Here is a 17159-nt window from a genome sequence, read left to right on the forward strand (position 1 = left end):
ACTCCAATGATCTCATCTTCTGTTTTTCCTTTGGCTGATTTATATACACAGTATACATATCTCAATACTAAATAATAATATTTTAATTACAGTACTTTACCTAGTCTTGGCATTTGTATAAACCATGTTTGAACAAAGCAAGAAGGTTCCTCTGACCCCATTGACTTCCTAGAAATCTACTGTAGCTAGCAAGAGCTGTACCAGTCCTCCAAAGAGCATAAATGCTGTAGAGCTCAAAACAGTACACAGATCTCATTACTCCAGAGCTTATGTGAGGGTCATAGCAATAAAGACAAGATAATTAACAGTTGTTGGTTCTAGAACTGGGGAGTCTTGAACCTGTGTGGCATCTTATTCAGTTTCCATGATGGAAGTTTCTAATTTCAGTAGTTCATTTACATCTTAATGAATGTGAAAGAGTTACCAATGTATTAGAGGTTATTTGACATAGCTGAGAGAATAGCAGTAAGTGAATCCCCATCTCCATTTGTGAGAATGAGCTAGGGAGCCGCTGCAAGGGTGTAGATGGGGAGGCAAGAGGAGTCTGAGAGAGATGTGCAAGGAAAATCCAGAAGCTTTTATATTTATATAGGAAAGTAGAAGCAGGTGAGATTAGGATATATCCTTCCTCCCAAACATCTGTTAGAAACTCCATTAAGAACCCAAAATCTAGCAGCCTGAACTCTGCCAGGTTATTTCAGTGAGCTTTCTAAGGTTGTAGCTCAGCTACACATCCACAATCCAAGGATGAAGGTTAATGGTCTTCAGGTCAAATGTTTCTAACCATAAAATCAATCATTTCTCTTCCAGCTGTAATTTGGAAACCAAAAATAATACTTTCAAACAGCACCTCTAACCACAGTGCTCTTACAATAAGGCCAGCAAGTGCTCCCAAAAACCACATCAGGAATGGCAGACCTCCCTGGAACCATACCACCATCAGAGGGCACTACAGGCACTGGGGAGACAGCAGAGCTGGAGTGCCCGGTCTGCTACCAGGAATACAACCAGGGACCCAAGTGTCCTCGCATGCTGGAGTGCTTGCATGTCTTCTGCACGGAGTGCCTGCAGAAAATCCAGCTGTCTTCCCCCAACCCGCCTGACCCCACCGCCACCCCGGCCATCTCCTGTCCCCTCTGCCGCCACCCCACCCCTCTGGAGACGGGGGGGCCCCTGTCCCTGCCCTGCCAGCACCGCATCATGGCACAGCTGCCACACATGACCTTCCGCATGCCCCTGGCGGCTCGGCTGGCCACCGTCACGCAGCGGGTCGTCCTCTCCCTGGAGTCCCGGGAAGCTCGTTTCATCATCCTGCCCACCGTCAGCCTGCGGGTGGAGCAGATGGGCACCGAGAGTGACGCCAACACCCGCTCGCTCTTGTCCAGCGACGCCGGGGAGCTACGCCAGAGGCGCCAAGCTTTGATTTGCGTGCAGCTGATCTCCGTGGCCTTTTGGGTCATGTTCATCATGACCTGTGTCATAGGAGTGGTGTTCGGGCCCAACTTCTTCCACAATTAGCCAAACCTGATTTCCTTCATCCTGGTGTCCGTTGTAACGAACATGTGGTCACTGTCTGGTACAACGTTTTCTTTGCTGTTTCATAATCTAGAGAATCAATCAAGTGGGAAATAAGGGTGACGAGGTTTTAACTTTGACTTCTGCATTTGGACATCGGAAGTCTGAAAGCAAACCGGGGTTGGTGATACCCAGAGTTAGCAGAGTTTAAACAAGAGTGAACAATTTGTAATCGATTTTTAGAACAAACAGCTACGGTTTCTTGAAATCAGAGCTATTCCCAATTTCTATGGTTTAAGTCAAGGTGAGAAACCCTCATAAATGAGATGGTAGCCCGACACAGGTCGTACGTTCCATGTGTGAAACGTAAACTGGGTTGATTGGGGTAATCTGGATACAACAGCAAAGACTGGGCTGGAGCAGTGCTGCTCCAGTGCTGTTCCCTTTTGAATGCTTGCAGGGACTGATATGCAGAGGCCTACATTTGCAGCCAATGTGTAATTTTAACCTTGAATTCAAAAGGTAACAGAATGATTTCAATTAAAGGTTTTGATCATATTATTTCTATTTTCTGCTCCAACCCCGGATTCATAAGTGCTCAGCGATTTACTCAAACTGGTTCATGCACTGATCTTTCCCAAGTCTATAGCACAACCTAGATTAAATAGACACAATTGTCTGTTCTCCTAGCCGAGACTTTGGACAACCCTATTTTAAAATGAACAAATGTGGGATAGGATTGAAACTGTGGATGACATCTCGAATCCTTGCAGACTTGCTGGTTGATGTTGCTCTTCATTCTCAGGCCTCTCATGTTACTTTCCTCTCTGTCCTCTCTGGCGCCCCCATGTGGCGCCTTCCATTGCCTTCTCAAGCAACCGTTGCTGGATTGCATGGTTCGCCATTGGAACGTCCTGTCTTGTTCTGAGTTGCTTTTGTTTCAGATATTCCAGATATGCTAGCCTGAGATTCTCCAATCCCATTCTTGGAAAGTCCCAGTCCGATAAGTTCATATCTCCCCTCTCCTTATAGTAATTTGGAAAACGTACATCATCTATCAGCAAAGAAAGTAATCTGTTCGATGAAAGGAAGCTAGATCCCGGAGAGAAGAGGAGGAATCAGATCTTTCTGCAAACAATTTCTAACACTTTTAACTTAAGAAATTGCCTTTGTCATTGATCACACCTGAATTGATCTTCAGAAATTGATCTATTTTAATAATTGATAATTTTATTCATTATTTGTAAAAACTACTGGACTGGGACTCTCCAGGACCAAATTAGGGAACATTTACTGTGGACTGTGGCTTCAGAGAATAATATTTTGATAATTCCTCTATCTTGTTTTGACTACTTTGTTAGGTGATATTATTGTGTTAATGTATTTGCTTGTAATTGTTCTATTCATTGCTTTTAATATGTTACAGTTCTATGGTTGGTTATGAATGTTAGACATCTTAGATCACAGTGTCAAATAATCAACATTAATAATAGAGATCTATGTCTTCTTTGCCCTGTAACCCTTTTTCAGTCACAAAAAGAATGGTTTTGGGAAAGATGAAATGGGAATAATAATATAATTATAACAATGCTTCCTACATAATGATTATTTTATCAGAACAAAGATGGCTATTAGGTTTGAAAGGGTTACATACAGTATACAGTATAAATGCACTTTAGTAGAAACTTTAGTTTTAACACAATTTGTGAATATGTCTTCTCTATTTTCCTGTGGTGCAGTGTTGGAAAATATCCGTGTATGTCTGCTGTGATTCTGTCTTGTAGTTTCATTTTGTCCATCAAGGATGCATCCTAAAAACAACCCAGAGATGCACAAGATTCGAATGGGGACATTTGAAAACTCCCTGAGAAGGGTGAAGACCTGACACTTCAAATGGATTGGCACATCCTGGTATACCTTCATAACAGAGACACAGGCCCAGTGACATCCTGCTCTGAAACTGGAACAGAAGTTTGGAGAACTGCAGAAATCATGGGGTACCCCGGCAAATCGAAGAAGAAGTACAAGGACGGTCAGATCAAGGAGAGAAATACAGCGCAGTTCCAGTGTGTGAGACTTTCCAAAGGTTTAATCTATGATACTAAGTGGGTATATGTAGCCCTATATTTAAATTGCTGTTGCCTTTTCTTTACACATAAACTCCTGTTGGTTTGAAAACTTTACAGGTCTCACATCCCTTGTGTTCAATTTCTGCTTCGGCATTACTGCATTATCTTACAGATCATCCTCTGTCTGAGGACTATTCCTGTAACATCAGGCTCTCTGCCTGAAGAGTCTTCCAAGAGTGTCTTAGAGTGTCTCTTTCACTCTTGATCTATTAAACAACACAGCTAATGAGTATGCTAATAATGAGTTTATTCCATACTGAAAAAAAAGAAGAAAGAGAACACAATGTTTCGGCCGTGGAGCCTTCTTCAGGTGTGAATGCTAATAATGAGTATGCTAATGAGACAGTATACTGTACTGCTCCCACATGTAAATACGTGAACTTAACCTGCTTGTGCATTTTGCAGACCTCTTTAAAATCCTTTAGGTTTAAAAGCCCTTTAAATCAACAGCTGTATTATTAAGATCTATTATCATTTTGCTCATGCTGAAGAATTTTGAACCAAAAGGAAAATCATGGACAAACTTAACTGATCTCTTAGAGGGGCAGTGTGTGACTTCTTGATTTTTCAGCACCCACTTCCCTGCAGAAGACAGAACAATATAGAATACTGTGGCTAAGCTGTTGAGCAGCATGGTGGCGCAGTGGTTAGTGTTGTTACCTTGCAGCACTATGGCCCTGGGTTCAGTTCTTGGGCTGCTATCTGTGTGGAGTTTGTATGTTCTCTCCATGTTCATGTGGGTTTCTTCTGTGTGCTCTGGTTTCCTATGTATCCAAAGACATACTGGTGGGTTAATTGGCTTCAGGGAAAAGTATCCCCAATGGTAGTGTGTTTTTGTATCTGTGTGTGCACTATGGTCCCAGTCAGGGTGTACCCCTCCTTACACCTGTTATTGCTGGGATAGGCTCTTGGTCCCCTGTGACCCTGAACTGGATGGATGGGTGATCGGGCTCAGCCCACCCCTGTAAGGATGAGCAGCAGAGCTCACTGGGCTGATTTTAGAGTGCGTGATATTCTCAGACAGCTGGACATCAGAAAACTATATCATGGAGTGGTACAGGAATATTTTAAATGCCAAAACAGAATGCGTATGCAGTGTCCTTGTCTGTCCTTGTCCTGACATTACTGTAAACACTAGAGGTTGGCCAGGTCTCTGCAATGAATTTATTCTGTTTTCTGAGACCAGATGAACTTAATTCAAAATTTCACTAAACAGCATAGTGACGTATTGCATCTCTCCATAACCTTTATTATGTGCTCCCCCAGTGGGCAGCTATGTGGCCTTCAGGTTCTTAGGAGAAATGGTGACAGTATCAGGGGTTATAATTCAGCATTCAGGGATTTTTTTTCTTAGCGAAGCATTTGGTAACCCTCAGATGGAAAGTTTCGGTTTTTGGAAAACTTGTGTGAACTCTCACCCCTCTGCTCTCTGCCCTTCTGCACTGCCGCAGGTGTTTGACTTGGCAAAGAAGCCAATTTTGAGGTCATCTTTACCTTTCACTTTCCTTTTCTCTGCGCCCTGCTGTCAGAGAATGGCCTTCACTCTCTGTTTCCAGAAAGCCATCCAGATTTTTGGATGAAGAGCGTCAGTGAGACAGTTGTCGTTTCTGAAGGTCATCCTCTCAGGAAAGAGCAGACTCCAGCCACCCCCCTGAAGAGGAGCCTTGTTTCGGTTTGTCAGGTTATGGGAGGGCATGTTTGTGTTTTGGCAGGCAGATAAGGGTAGGGGGTTTCCTTTTCAAGCTTCTGCTGTTGGGAAAGGGAACTGAGGATGAAGCTGGTGTTGCACAACAACCTGAAACTTAAAGATGGAAAGAGGCGGGGAGGGCATATACTGTACTATACTGTGGAATTTAATAACGCCCTCCGGCACAATTCTCTTTTTTTGCTGCAGTTAAGTATTGGCTTAAATAGCTTTCGTAGTGCGTGGAAAATAAGCCCAAGTGGGAGGAAGAGGATTGAAAAATAAATGTCAGAGTAATGTCAGAATGTCACGATAATTCTAATGCATTAGAACAATGTGTTAAATGAAATTATTCCATTAGACACACCTACAGGACAGTTCTATGTTGCCGTGTTTCAATGGTCATATAATAATTATATGCAGTAGCACCTATAAAAGTAGCATCTCTAGCTACTTTACAGTGGTTGTAAAAAATAAATTAAAAGGATAACATATTATTATTTGTTTTAGACTTAACTAATAGACTTTAAACTCAATACTAAATGCATGTCTTCTGGCTCACCTACTGTTAAGGTTAGGTACTGACAAACTATTTCAGGGACTTTACCAAATACAATGACTTTCTATCATTGGGAAAGTGGGTTTAGGTACAAGACAGGAATATTTTAAGGGAAGAAGTAATAAAACACCTGTTTAGAAAAAAAACAAAAATATTTCACTTTTATTAAAGAACTTCAAGGCATCAATGAGGTCCCTGCAACATGCTCACCACATATGTATCAAACATAGAAACCAAGCCATTCATTTATCACATTACCAGACATGAACAGCAACACGATTAAGAGCCACAGAGCTATGAAGACATAGAAACAAAATCCTTTCCTGAGGAATAACAGCAACCCAGGATAAAGTGCAATAAAAAATGTTTATTGAGGTTTTAATCCTAGTAAACTTAACCCTGTTGGCTGAGGGCCCACACTCCGCCTGTAGGACACTGGAAACCCCCTGCAGTGTGAGGAGTGAACCAACATGGAAAGCTACAAAGGAGCAGAAGGGGTGGAGGAGGGATTCAAAAGACATGCAAAAAGCCCAAAATGTTTTATGTGTAGCATTTATAGTTCTTTTAAACCGAGGCAATTATGTCAGGAATGATTACCATTGAGGACAGCGAAGACCGCTGTTATCTCTCCCCAGGCTTCCTTGTAAACTCCATGAAGTCATACACTTCATGCAGTGTTATCACATACACACAAAAACAAGGTCATTAAGCCAATAATATCCATTGTCAGCACAGACACACAAGAGCAAAACAAGGTGATTAGGTCTTCATTTTATTATACACTGGAATCCAGATTACAGTTCTGGATTTAAACATATGATGTTATGTGTTATGGATGGTCAATAATCATTCATACATCAAAGATATGTTATTTTTTGGCTTTAGGTGTTTACCTGTTAATAGTGTTATATCACACATCAACTATTTCCACCAAAAACTGTTTAAGAACTCAATTGCAAACTTGGCAGATATCATCCTTGATTTTTTATACAAGGCTCCTGAATTAAGCCAATTAGTTGCCTTACGCATTGTACTCTTCCTCTCAAATCTCAAACTATTTCTGTTGACAAAATTTTCATGCTGACAATTCCAAACTTGGCAGTCATCTTGAGTCTCCTGTGAATGTCTTCTTTAACCACTTTGCATTCTCACATGTGCCTGAAGTCATCAATAATACAGACATCCTGCCCATGAGTGTGGCAGTCTGGCCAGTGTCTCAATAACCCCTGGATCAAGCTTGTTATACAGGTTGAACCCATATTATCCTCAGGTATCTGAATGGGATCACATTGGTGCAATCCTACGCTTAACAATTGTATGCATGGAATGAACCAATGCTTGTGGATCCCCAAGAATGCAGGGGTGAACTTTGGTGTGAATAGAAATGAAAAGACATTTGATGTTTGTGCTTCACTGAGGAGCCAATGCTCAGAGCAGCTGTCTGTGGCATTAAGACTGAATGTCTCTGAGGAATTCCTCCTAAACATCGGCCCAGATAAGGTAACACTGGAAGGAAGAAGAGTCACAAGACCTTGTCCAAGAGGTATGTGAAACTAATGTGCACAACAACTGACTGCTATTCAACATTAATTGTTAAATTAAATAATGAGCAACCAGATGCATTCAAAGTGTCACGATCGCAACCCCTCCTCTTAAGGGTGCTCCAGCCCTTCCTCGTTTGTATCATTCCTGCCATCTGTTCCTTGTTTCTGTTTGCCTTTAAAAGCCAGGCGCTCACTTTACCCGGGGCTCTGCATTTGATCCCCGCATCGTGCGAGCCCGGGACCTGGTTGCGCCTGGCTCCGTCATGTTTTTAACTTCCTGCTCCTGTCCTTGTTCCCCCCCGCCGGTCCCAACCCGGCACCTGTTTTTAATCTCCCGTTTGGACGGATTTCCCAGCCTTGGACCTTTTGCTTTTGTTTTTGGATTCCCCCTTTTGGATTTATTCTGGACTGTTCGCCTCGGCCACACCTCCCCGGATCACCAGCACTGTATGGACACGCCCCCCTGTTCATCCCTGTTCCTGCATGACTTTTCCCTAGTGTATTCCTTCCTCACTATTCTGGATTGTGTCGTCCGCATAGGGTCCGGATAGAACTGTTCGTTACACAAAGGTGTAGAGGAATGTCCTACGCTGTCAGGCTCAAGTCTTTAACAGAGAAAATCATGGCTTGATTCAAAATCCTTGAAGGCACAAACTAGTAAATATTTTTTCAGAATAAACAGTTTAATATCTGTCAGTGGTCAAAAGGGGAAACTATGTGGAAATGCATTTAAAACTGAGAACAGGAGGTTTGTCTGTACACATTGGTGGTGGGAGTGCAGAACAGGCTACCCAGCTTCTTTTAAGAAAGGACTGAATGAGATCATTGGATCAATTCGCTTGCTTTTCTGTATAAAATCCTTTTTTCTTTAGGACAACGCAAAAAGACACTGTGGGATGTTTTGTCAAACATCCAATATTTTAATTCTCAAAACAGAATTGAGAAACTGAAAAAAAGGGTAAGGTTCTAAATGTTATTGCTAAACATTATTGAAATTCTTGGAATTAAAAATGATCAGTTCAAACCAATTAATGCAGTCTTTTATGGTGATCATCTCTTTTTTCTCACCATTGTCTTGCTGTCTTCCATGTCCTTTATATAAGGATAGTGGTTCTGTGGCCACTGTTTGACTGGCAGGATGTCATTGAGCCCCACATTGATCTGTAGGTGAGAAGCAGAGTTCAGAAATGAAGTCATCCCACAGTTTATTTTCCTGTTAAGAACCCTAGCAGAAATTCTTCAGATTTTGACATCCAACAGGAACTCCCATCTCACCTTCTTCCTTCTCCTTGTACAAGATCTGCCCATCCTTCACACTCCAGCTCAGTGTTGTGGCGTCCATTGAAACTCTCTTGGACATTTCCTCATTGAACTGAAACATATACATAGACCTCAGTTCCTGCTGCACTGTATTGTATTGAACTTCACGCAGAGCTATATAACAGGATATGTTGCTCTCTAGGCAGGTAGGGGAAGCTCTTTGTGATGTTTGGTAGGAGACGGGAGCTCTCAAGAGCAGGTTGGGACATTCTTTGTAAGTCAAATGGCAAATGTTTGTAAGTTTTTTTAAAAAATCTCCTCCAATTACTTAAAAAATGCTCTGCTGAATGGAGTGTAAGGACACATCACAGAGGATGCATTAAAGTTCATTTCATGGAGTAAGGTATTGCCAGTCTAGGGGCAGAAGATTGAACATTTACCTAGTTGCAGCTGATAGACCTGACAGGATCATGATATGCTAACTAATCCACCCATCTCCCATGGAAATATAGGGGCAGTGCATTCCATATACGGTAAGCCCTTTTTCTGTAATGACACTATTATGCCTGCTCTCTCCAAAGCATTGAAAATCCCACTAGAATCACCACAGCAACCTCCCACAGTTACAATCAGCCCATTGCTGTGGCAATCAGATGAGGTAGAAGATCATTTCTACCTGTGCACACTTAATCACCTGGCTATATAGGACCTGCCCCTGTGATACTCTGGCACTTTCTGGATGGATGCTGCACATTGGTGGTGGTGGTGGAGGGGAGTCCCCATTACCTGTAAAGCGCTTTGAGTGGAGTGTCCAGAAAAGCGCTATATACTGTAAGTGTAAGCAATTATTATTATATTATTATTACTTGGGCTTAGCGTGTTACCCTGGTCTTGGCATTTTCCGTGAGCTGATTTTGTTTCTGACAGTCCTTTGCTTTGACAGTGCTTTGTTCGACTTTGTTTTGTGGAGTTCTCTCTGGATTGTTTTCTTGTGTTCTCTCTGGCTTTGCACTTGACCGCTTGCTCTATTAATTTGTTTTCAGATACACTTTAGAACTTTGATATCAGGTTGATACTTTGAAAAACAGGTTGATGCTGTAAGTGTTGTTGGTAGACTGATAGTTGGAACTCTTCCCAGAATTTCCAATCCCATGACTGCAGTAACTGTGCTGTAAGAGAAACTAACCCTTCACAGGAGACATTAAAGTCTAAAGGTTTTATAACAGCAGTGTGTTAAACACAGTTGGGGGGCCAAAATTTCACTCTGGCCCCCCTTATTTTCTTCTTTAGCCCCACTAGTGAAGCAGTATCTCTCTGCTCCCCCCGATTGTCTGTGTGCCGGGGCTATTATGCGTCACCCAGGTGGGATCAGCATTGCTGTGGGGGTTCAAGTTTGTCTCCTAAGTGCATGAAGCGCTCATGAATGAAACAATGAGTTGTTGTACAGCTGCACATAAATGGCAAATAAGGATTTAGGCACGCCGTTCTCCAAGAAAGGGTCTCCTACCTTCATTAAAATGTACCTCTGAATTTCTGGATCATTAGGATTCAAATCCTGGTCCAGAGTGAATTTCACCCTTATCTTGACTCGGCTTTTCACTGTGAACAAAAAGAGAGTTTATAAAAAATAAATGTCTTGGAGACATTAGAACATACTGTATACTGTATTAAGATGACTCCAATATACACTGAAAAGTCACTTCTTCTCTTTCTTTATTCACTCTGACAGATCCCCACTTCACATGGGTGTTTAAAGGTCCTAAAGGCTTTATTTTAAAGGTTGTTATCATAAACTGATAAAACAGAATACATTCTTAATGAAGATAAGCATAGTAACTCCTTTTACTGCTACCTCTGCTGCCCTAAATAGTTCTCCATTCCATGAAGATTATAGACTATTCCAACTCAGTGAAATATATGGTAAAATATAAACTTTCACCTACAGGAGAGAATTCATCTATTTCATCTTTCTACCTAGCACCTTTATAGAGTACAATTAAATTTTAGGATCTTCTGGATCTTTGAGTTCCTTTATGCAAGGAGACCCAAACAAGGAGGTTCTTTTGTAAGGATGTCCCAAACAAGGGGGCACCATGTGGTCTACAAGTATTTTTGAGTAACTTATAGAGCACAAAGCACTCCATCTCTTCCTTTCTTAAAAGAGTCCCACAGTGTCGACTTCAACTACATAACTAGGAAGTGGTTCCAGACACCCCTGTATAAAGAAGAAACAGAGCTGTTTTCTTTCTTGCTGACAAAATCTAAATCCATGTTGACTAATTTCATTAATTAATTTATTTTCCACAAGGCTACATGATTCAGCATGCCTCACTAGCTTTTTAGAAGATGTTTTGCCTTGCCCCCGAATGTCTGCAATCACGTAATTTCTGCTTGAGCAGTTTGTACCTTGACATGGGTTCGAGCTGCTGGTCAGCGTGACTCCTGGAGGGGCAGCGTATCCAGCTTCACAGGAGCATTTGTAGCTCCCAGCAGTGTTGGCACATTTTGCGTTGGGACCACAGATTGAGGGATTGACTGCACACTCGTCAGTGTCTGCAGAAGATTGAAGTTGTTACAGCGTTCTGACTGTATTGAAATCACAGTTTCATTTACCCAGTGGTCCATGAAACTAACTAATTGAATTGCCAAATGGAGTGTGTGATCCTTCTTTTCTTTCTCTTTTGTTTTCTTCCTGTCTCTCTGTTCCAAGAACCCTGCATGCAGCGCTACACATCGCCACCCCTGACTATGTGGTAATTAATGGACAATGGACGTCTAGGCAAACAGTTTGTGATTCCATTTGCAAAGAGTTTTGCCTTCTGTACCAGTTACATTAGGATGGAAAGAGGACCCTAAAATGAGAGAGATGAAGGCACAAGATAAGGGACTGGAAGAGATTTCTTTGCACAGCTAATGCGGACCCAAGAGCAAGCTTTCGTTACTTCTTTTCCTGGGTCAAGTTCCTTCAATTGAGCAGTTTTAGGAGACCAAGGTAAAGAACACATTTTGCATCTCTGGTGTAAAAGATAGATGCTGTGTTGTTCACCAGCAATTGAGGAAACATCTTGCAACTGTTTGTTTTTGTAGAACATAAGTTAAGTTTGAGTTTAAAAATCCATGTTGCTCTAGAGGAAGAAAATAGCGTTATGTGAAAAGCTGTCGGAATTAAAAAGTAGGCTCCTTCATCAGATGTCAGGTATAATTATAATAAATAATGATCCAGTGATGATTATTAGGATTGTTTACTATTAAACCTCAGAGGTTTTTGCCCCAGTGTTGTACTGTAACTGGCACTCAGAAAAGTCTCTCTAGTGAAAGGGTAAAATCTTGTGTAGCAGTGTTCATGCTCTGCCTCTTGGGATCCTTGCTGAAGCTGTAAAGAACATGGCTACACATGTCGATTTCGATCATGTTATCAAAAAGGGCATACACAATCATGTTAACGGTGGTGGTTAACAGTGGCCAGATTTTTGACAGAAGTCATTTACTGAGTCTCCCTGTGCTCACATGGGTTTCCTCCAGGTGCTTCAGTTTCTTCTCAGAGTCCAAAGACAAACTGGAAGGTGAATTGGCTTCTTGGAAAATCGGCCCTGATGTGAGTGCGTGCGTGTTTTTGTCTGTGTGTGTCCTGCAATGGACTGGTGTCCTGTCTAAGATGAATCCTGCCTTGTGCTGTTATCTGCTGGTATAGATTCCAGCTTCTCTGAATTAGAATAAGTGATCAGCAAATGAATGGATTTTTGGAGTTCTCAGACCTCATTTACTTTTTGGGCAATACAGTTCAACCTCCTTATGGAGAGACGAATTCCATACAAGAGACTTACCTGGACGTGGATGACCTCCTCCTCCAAATCCATAGTAAATAATTACACACTTATAAGACCCGATGGTGTTGACACAGGTGCTCCCTGGACAGATGTCAGGATAGTGTTTACACTCATTGAAGTCTGTAGAGAATCAAGTTCAGAATGACTGTGTATTCTGTTGCCAAGACTGAAAGAGCAATTAAATACACAATTTCCTTAAATTTGGGGTACTGGAGCAGATGGAAATCACCAACTGCTTTGTTGTCTATTAGCGCAACGACTTCCTTGGGTGTTTCCAAACACCCACAAGAAGCAACAAGGATGTCAGCCACATGCTGTGCAACTCTCCCAACTTCCACCATTTTATCAGAGCAAAACAGTAATAATAAGCCTTTAATTCATTAACCATGCAGATCAATTAAGACAGTGACTTTGTTATTTAAAGTGCAAGAGTGTACCCAGGTATATAGGAGGGCACTTTCCTCAAGCATTCTCCATGAAGTACCTTGCTCAAGTGAACAATAACGGTTTCCCACTCGAGATCTGAGTCTGTGGCCTTACAGTTATTGTGTTGTTCTAAGTGTTACCTGCCATGTTTTAGAGGTGTGTAAAAGGACAAATGACTGGAAAACCCTTTTAATTACCTTCATGAGCCACCACTACCTGGGTGATCTTCACCTGTATTTATAGACTGCTTGCTATCCCAAAGAGCATTATCCTGTATATAGGAGGGGACCCACCTCCTCCAACACTGAAGTGCTGCCTCTCCTAGGTGGTGCACAGCAGCCGTTCTGCTCCAACACAGCAGATCGGGGGAGGAGGGAGAAACTGTTTCACCAGGCAAATTCATTGGGAGCTTTAGTGAGGACAGATTGTACAGCCCAGAGTGGGATTTAGTCTGTACACTGCAGAATCCTCCTCCTTTGAACAGTGCCCTGGAATCTTCAGTGACCAAATAGTGAGAAACTCGGGTTACCATATCATTTGAAGGACAGTAGGTTCTGTATCACAGTTTCTCTGGTCACTATACTTCCCTCTGTATACAGAGGGAAGGTGCGCCACCTACTGTTCCATCAACACTCCTTACAGCAGCAGCCTGGTTTTTCTTTGAGGTCTCTTATTTCACTGCCTATCCATTCCAGACTGGCTTAGCTTTTGAGATCTAACCTGTACAGCTGAGAAATCATAATTTGGGACACAATCAAAACTTTAGAGATCTAACAAGATCAGGATGACCAAATTTAAGTTTTACTGACCACCTCCAATCTGGACACAGCAGGCTTCATTTGGAAGCAAACAGTCCTCACCTGTACATGGGTAGGAGTAGCTGGCCTGGGGGACTTCAGTTGGGGGGGTGAACCCAGCAATGCAGGAACAGGTGTAACTTTGACCGGTGAATGAGCACTTTGCGTGTTTACCGCACACTGAGATGTTGTTGTTAATGCAGTCATTCACATCTGTGGAAATAAAGTTTCACATCTTGAAATCATTGTAAATGGGGGATTCATAGAACCTCATCTTTGTGATTTCAAAGCATTGGAGATTGGATTTTAAGATTCGATGAGGGCAATGCTTTGAAATTGTTATTCTTTCAAAACGCAATCAAAATTACTTTCACTCAAAACATGTGGCTCATTCTGATTCTTGTCTAGACTCCCAGGTCGTGAATGAAACCAGCCTTTCGGACTGCACCACTTAATTGTATTTAAAGGTTTAGAGGCACATCCTTTGCAGTTATATATTGATGCGGTAATGTTCACAGGATGCCTGAATATTTATGGATGAATATGCATGCAGTCTGTAGTTTACTTTTTATACATCTATGAATTCCTTATGCAGTAACCTCAAATTTTAAATTTCTATCTCAAAGACGTTTTGTTTTTTTGTTAAATGGGAGTGGTTGCTGACCAGATAGAGGTTCTTGTTTGAGTCACATTCCCCAGAAGGCAACGGTGAACCACCTGACTGTCTTTTTTTTTTTAGTCACATGACTAATTAGAGGAAAACAATTGGTTGGAGGACATTGAGAGCAGTAGTTGTTGACCTCTGCTATATTGGATGTTAACACAGCCTCTCTCATGTGCTGCAGCAGAGGGAGAAGAGAGAGAGAAAAGAACAAAATCAGACACAAGATGTTCTTGAGAACAACCCATGGGTCCAACACAGCGTTTTTCTGGAAGTGTTTATATTTTCTGTGTTTTTATGCCAGTAGGCATCTTAGCTACCTGGCTTCCTGTAGAGAGGGTAAGAGTAAGAATCACAGTTAGAGCTGAGCCAGAGCTAGGCTTTTGTTCTGAAAAGCGCAATTTATTTGTCTTATAGCTGTGGTTGTGTGTGTTTACCAAGATCCTGCCTAAAAAAGAGTGCAGCTAAGGCTGCTGCCCCCAGATGCCATGCATAGCTCATGGTGATAAACCTTCAGAAAGGAAATACAGGAATCCTTATTCACTATCCAGGTCCATGGATTCCGTATTGACATTTTTTAAGGAAAAATAAACAGATCCAAATAATTAAGTAAAATGGACAAAGATATCTAGGACTTTGCAATTAGGGTCATATTTATTCAGAAGAAAAAATCCTGTATCCACACAGGGACTCTGTGGGAGATGATACTCCATTATTAACATGAGCCTTGAGCAACATCTCTATAGAGCACAATCTGTAGTGTAGAATAATCCTTTAAAGCAAGGGTCTCCAGCCCTTGTCCTGGAGAGCTCCAATCCAGTTACTCATATACAGTAGCTCAACCTTAATTATCTTACTTAAAGATTAAACATTGATCAATTAAGAAAGAATGTTTCAATGAAGGGAACACTGGACATGGAGGGGTGAGGTATATTTCAAATGTTTGTCCCACACAATCTCTAAATTTCTTAATTGAAGACGTCATCTATTTAACAGATCATAGTTAAATTCTTCCAGGTTTTTAGAGAATTGATGATTTAAATATCACTTAGAAAACCTGTTGGACTGGGCCTTTCCAGGTGGGTTGCTTCTTTCCTAATAATTCTATACTTATGATTTCTGATCATCTAATGTTTGTGTGAAGAATTAGCTCCTAATAATCACTGGTAGATAAAAAAAGATAACTGCAGCTATTCCAAATATGAAATTCATTGTCCGGGTTGTGCATTTGTTACCTAAACTCTTAAGTTTTCATGTTCATTTAAAAAAAGCATTTCTGGTTCCTAGATATTTAATTGGCAGCTGAATTTCTTCCAGATTTAAATGCCTCTGACACAAACTTCTCTATCAAAATGCATGCTTCACTTTCCTGAAAAGTGTTGTGTCATATATGGAATCTTTCTGCTGCATTTTGTGGACATGAGATGAACCAAGTCATTTATTTTTTTCAGATGATCAACAATATAATTTTTCTCCCTCCTTCACAGACATTTTACAGCCACTCTATTTCACTAATGACTGAAGGTCATGAAAACCTTAAGCAGTTCTTACCTTGACATGGGAATAAATCGGTTGTCACTAATGCTCCAGTAGGGGGGATATATCCAGTATCGCAGGAACAGTTGTAGCTCTGGTCATTGAAGATACATTGTGCGTTTGGACCACAGGTTGATTGGTTGTTTGTTACACACTGATTGATATCTGTATGAAATTAAGTTTGTCATCACCCTAGATTTCATCTACAACATTTTACTTGGATTAACGGTAAAAAGAGACTGTATTTTGCTACAAAAATGTCCAGTCCTCCTAACCACAATAATTCCGTTGACTAGTTATAAAAAGTAGAGTAAAAATGACTGGGTAGTTGTTCATCGAGAATTAAAAACACAACACAGCAATTAGAAAGATACTACTTAGCCCTCATGTTAAAGTTTTTCTATATGTTGCCAGAGAGTTAGCTCCAGCATCAAAACATTTAGAGCAGGATTATTTTCAAACTTGAAAATCACTTAGTTTAAAAGGTTAACAAAGTGTTAAGATCAGACTCCCTGGACACTGCAGGAAAGTGGTTGTGTTTGAGAATCATGGAGTTCCTTCGCAGTCTTGTCAGCTGGTCTGCATGACGTTGACATGTCCAATCAGGTGGAATGTTGTACCACAGAGCACAGACCAATTTAGCTAGATGGGAAACGGCTTCCTCTCATTTGTAACTCTTCTTATGGTCTTAGGATTGCCTTTCCACCTTTTTGGGGAAAGGAGTTTTCAGTTGGTAGGACTGTTAATTGATTAATGTCTGTTCCACTGTCCTTTCTACTTGCATTATTACAATTGTTTTGACTTTGCAAATCTTGCAGATTGTGGATTCAGTCATGTAGTGGTGCTATAATGATAGGAGCTTAGTTATAGGAAAAACAGTTCTTACCTTGACATGGATTAATAATGCTCATCAGTTTGGCTCCAGTAGGGGGGATGTATCCAGTATCACAGGAGCAAGTAAAACTCCCTATAGTGTTGGTACACAGTGCATTTGGACCACAGATGGAGGATGTGAACACACACTCATCAATGTCTATAGACACAAAGCACAGAATTATTATTTTTTTCATATATAAAATTTTGTTTTATTTATGTATTGTTGCTAAGTTTGAACCAGCACTTAAATATACTGAGAAGCATTAAAGTGCAACAAATGCTGTTGATTCCAACACTCAATAATAATTCACCATGATTACATTTTAATCTTATAATTAATCACAT

At 41.1% G+C, this 17159-nt stretch overlaps 2 protein-coding genes across 2 annotated transcripts in view; one reads left to right on the plus strand and one right to left on the minus strand.

The window, feature by feature from the left end:
* Window positions 1-909: 909 nt before the first annotated feature.
* LOC148838241 (uncharacterized) lies at window positions 910-1518 on the plus strand. The gene has a single exon (XM_088910590.1). It carries the CDS (start codon window positions 910-912, stop codon window positions 1516-1518), a length of 609 nt encoding a protein of 202 aa, XP_088766716.1.
* A 7054-nt stretch (window positions 1519-8572) lies between these two features.
* The window catches only part of LOC148838242 (uncharacterized), a 60553-nt gene continuing 51966 nt past the window's right edge, over window positions 8573-17159 (minus strand). The window contains exons 8-15 of the mRNA XM_088911162.1: window positions 16825-16971; window positions 15954-16103; window positions 13805-13954; window positions 12516-12638; window positions 11098-11244; window positions 10199-10290; window positions 8707-8803; window positions 8573-8592 (exon numbers count right to left, since the gene is read on the minus strand). Of these exons, the coding sequence (XP_088767288.1) occupies window positions 8573-8592; window positions 8707-8803; window positions 10199-10290; window positions 11098-11244; window positions 12516-12638; window positions 13805-13954; window positions 15954-16103; window positions 16825-16971 (926 nt within the window). The remainder of the gene's footprint in view (window positions 8593-8706; window positions 8804-10198; window positions 10291-11097; window positions 11245-12515; window positions 12639-13804; window positions 13955-15953; window positions 16104-16824; window positions 16972-17159) is intronic.

This window comes from Atractosteus spatula, chromosome 3 (assembly GCF_055471065.1).
Source record: "Atractosteus spatula isolate fAtrSpa1 chromosome 3, fAtrSpa1.hap1, whole genome shotgun sequence".
NCBI lineage: Eukaryota > Metazoa > Chordata > Actinopteri > Semionotiformes > Lepisosteidae > Atractosteus > Atractosteus spatula.

Coding starts and splice junctions, on each gene's coding strand:
- LOC148838241 (XM_088910590.1), top strand. CDS start 910: ATGGCAGACCTCCCTGGAACCATACCACCATCAGAGGGCACTACAGGC.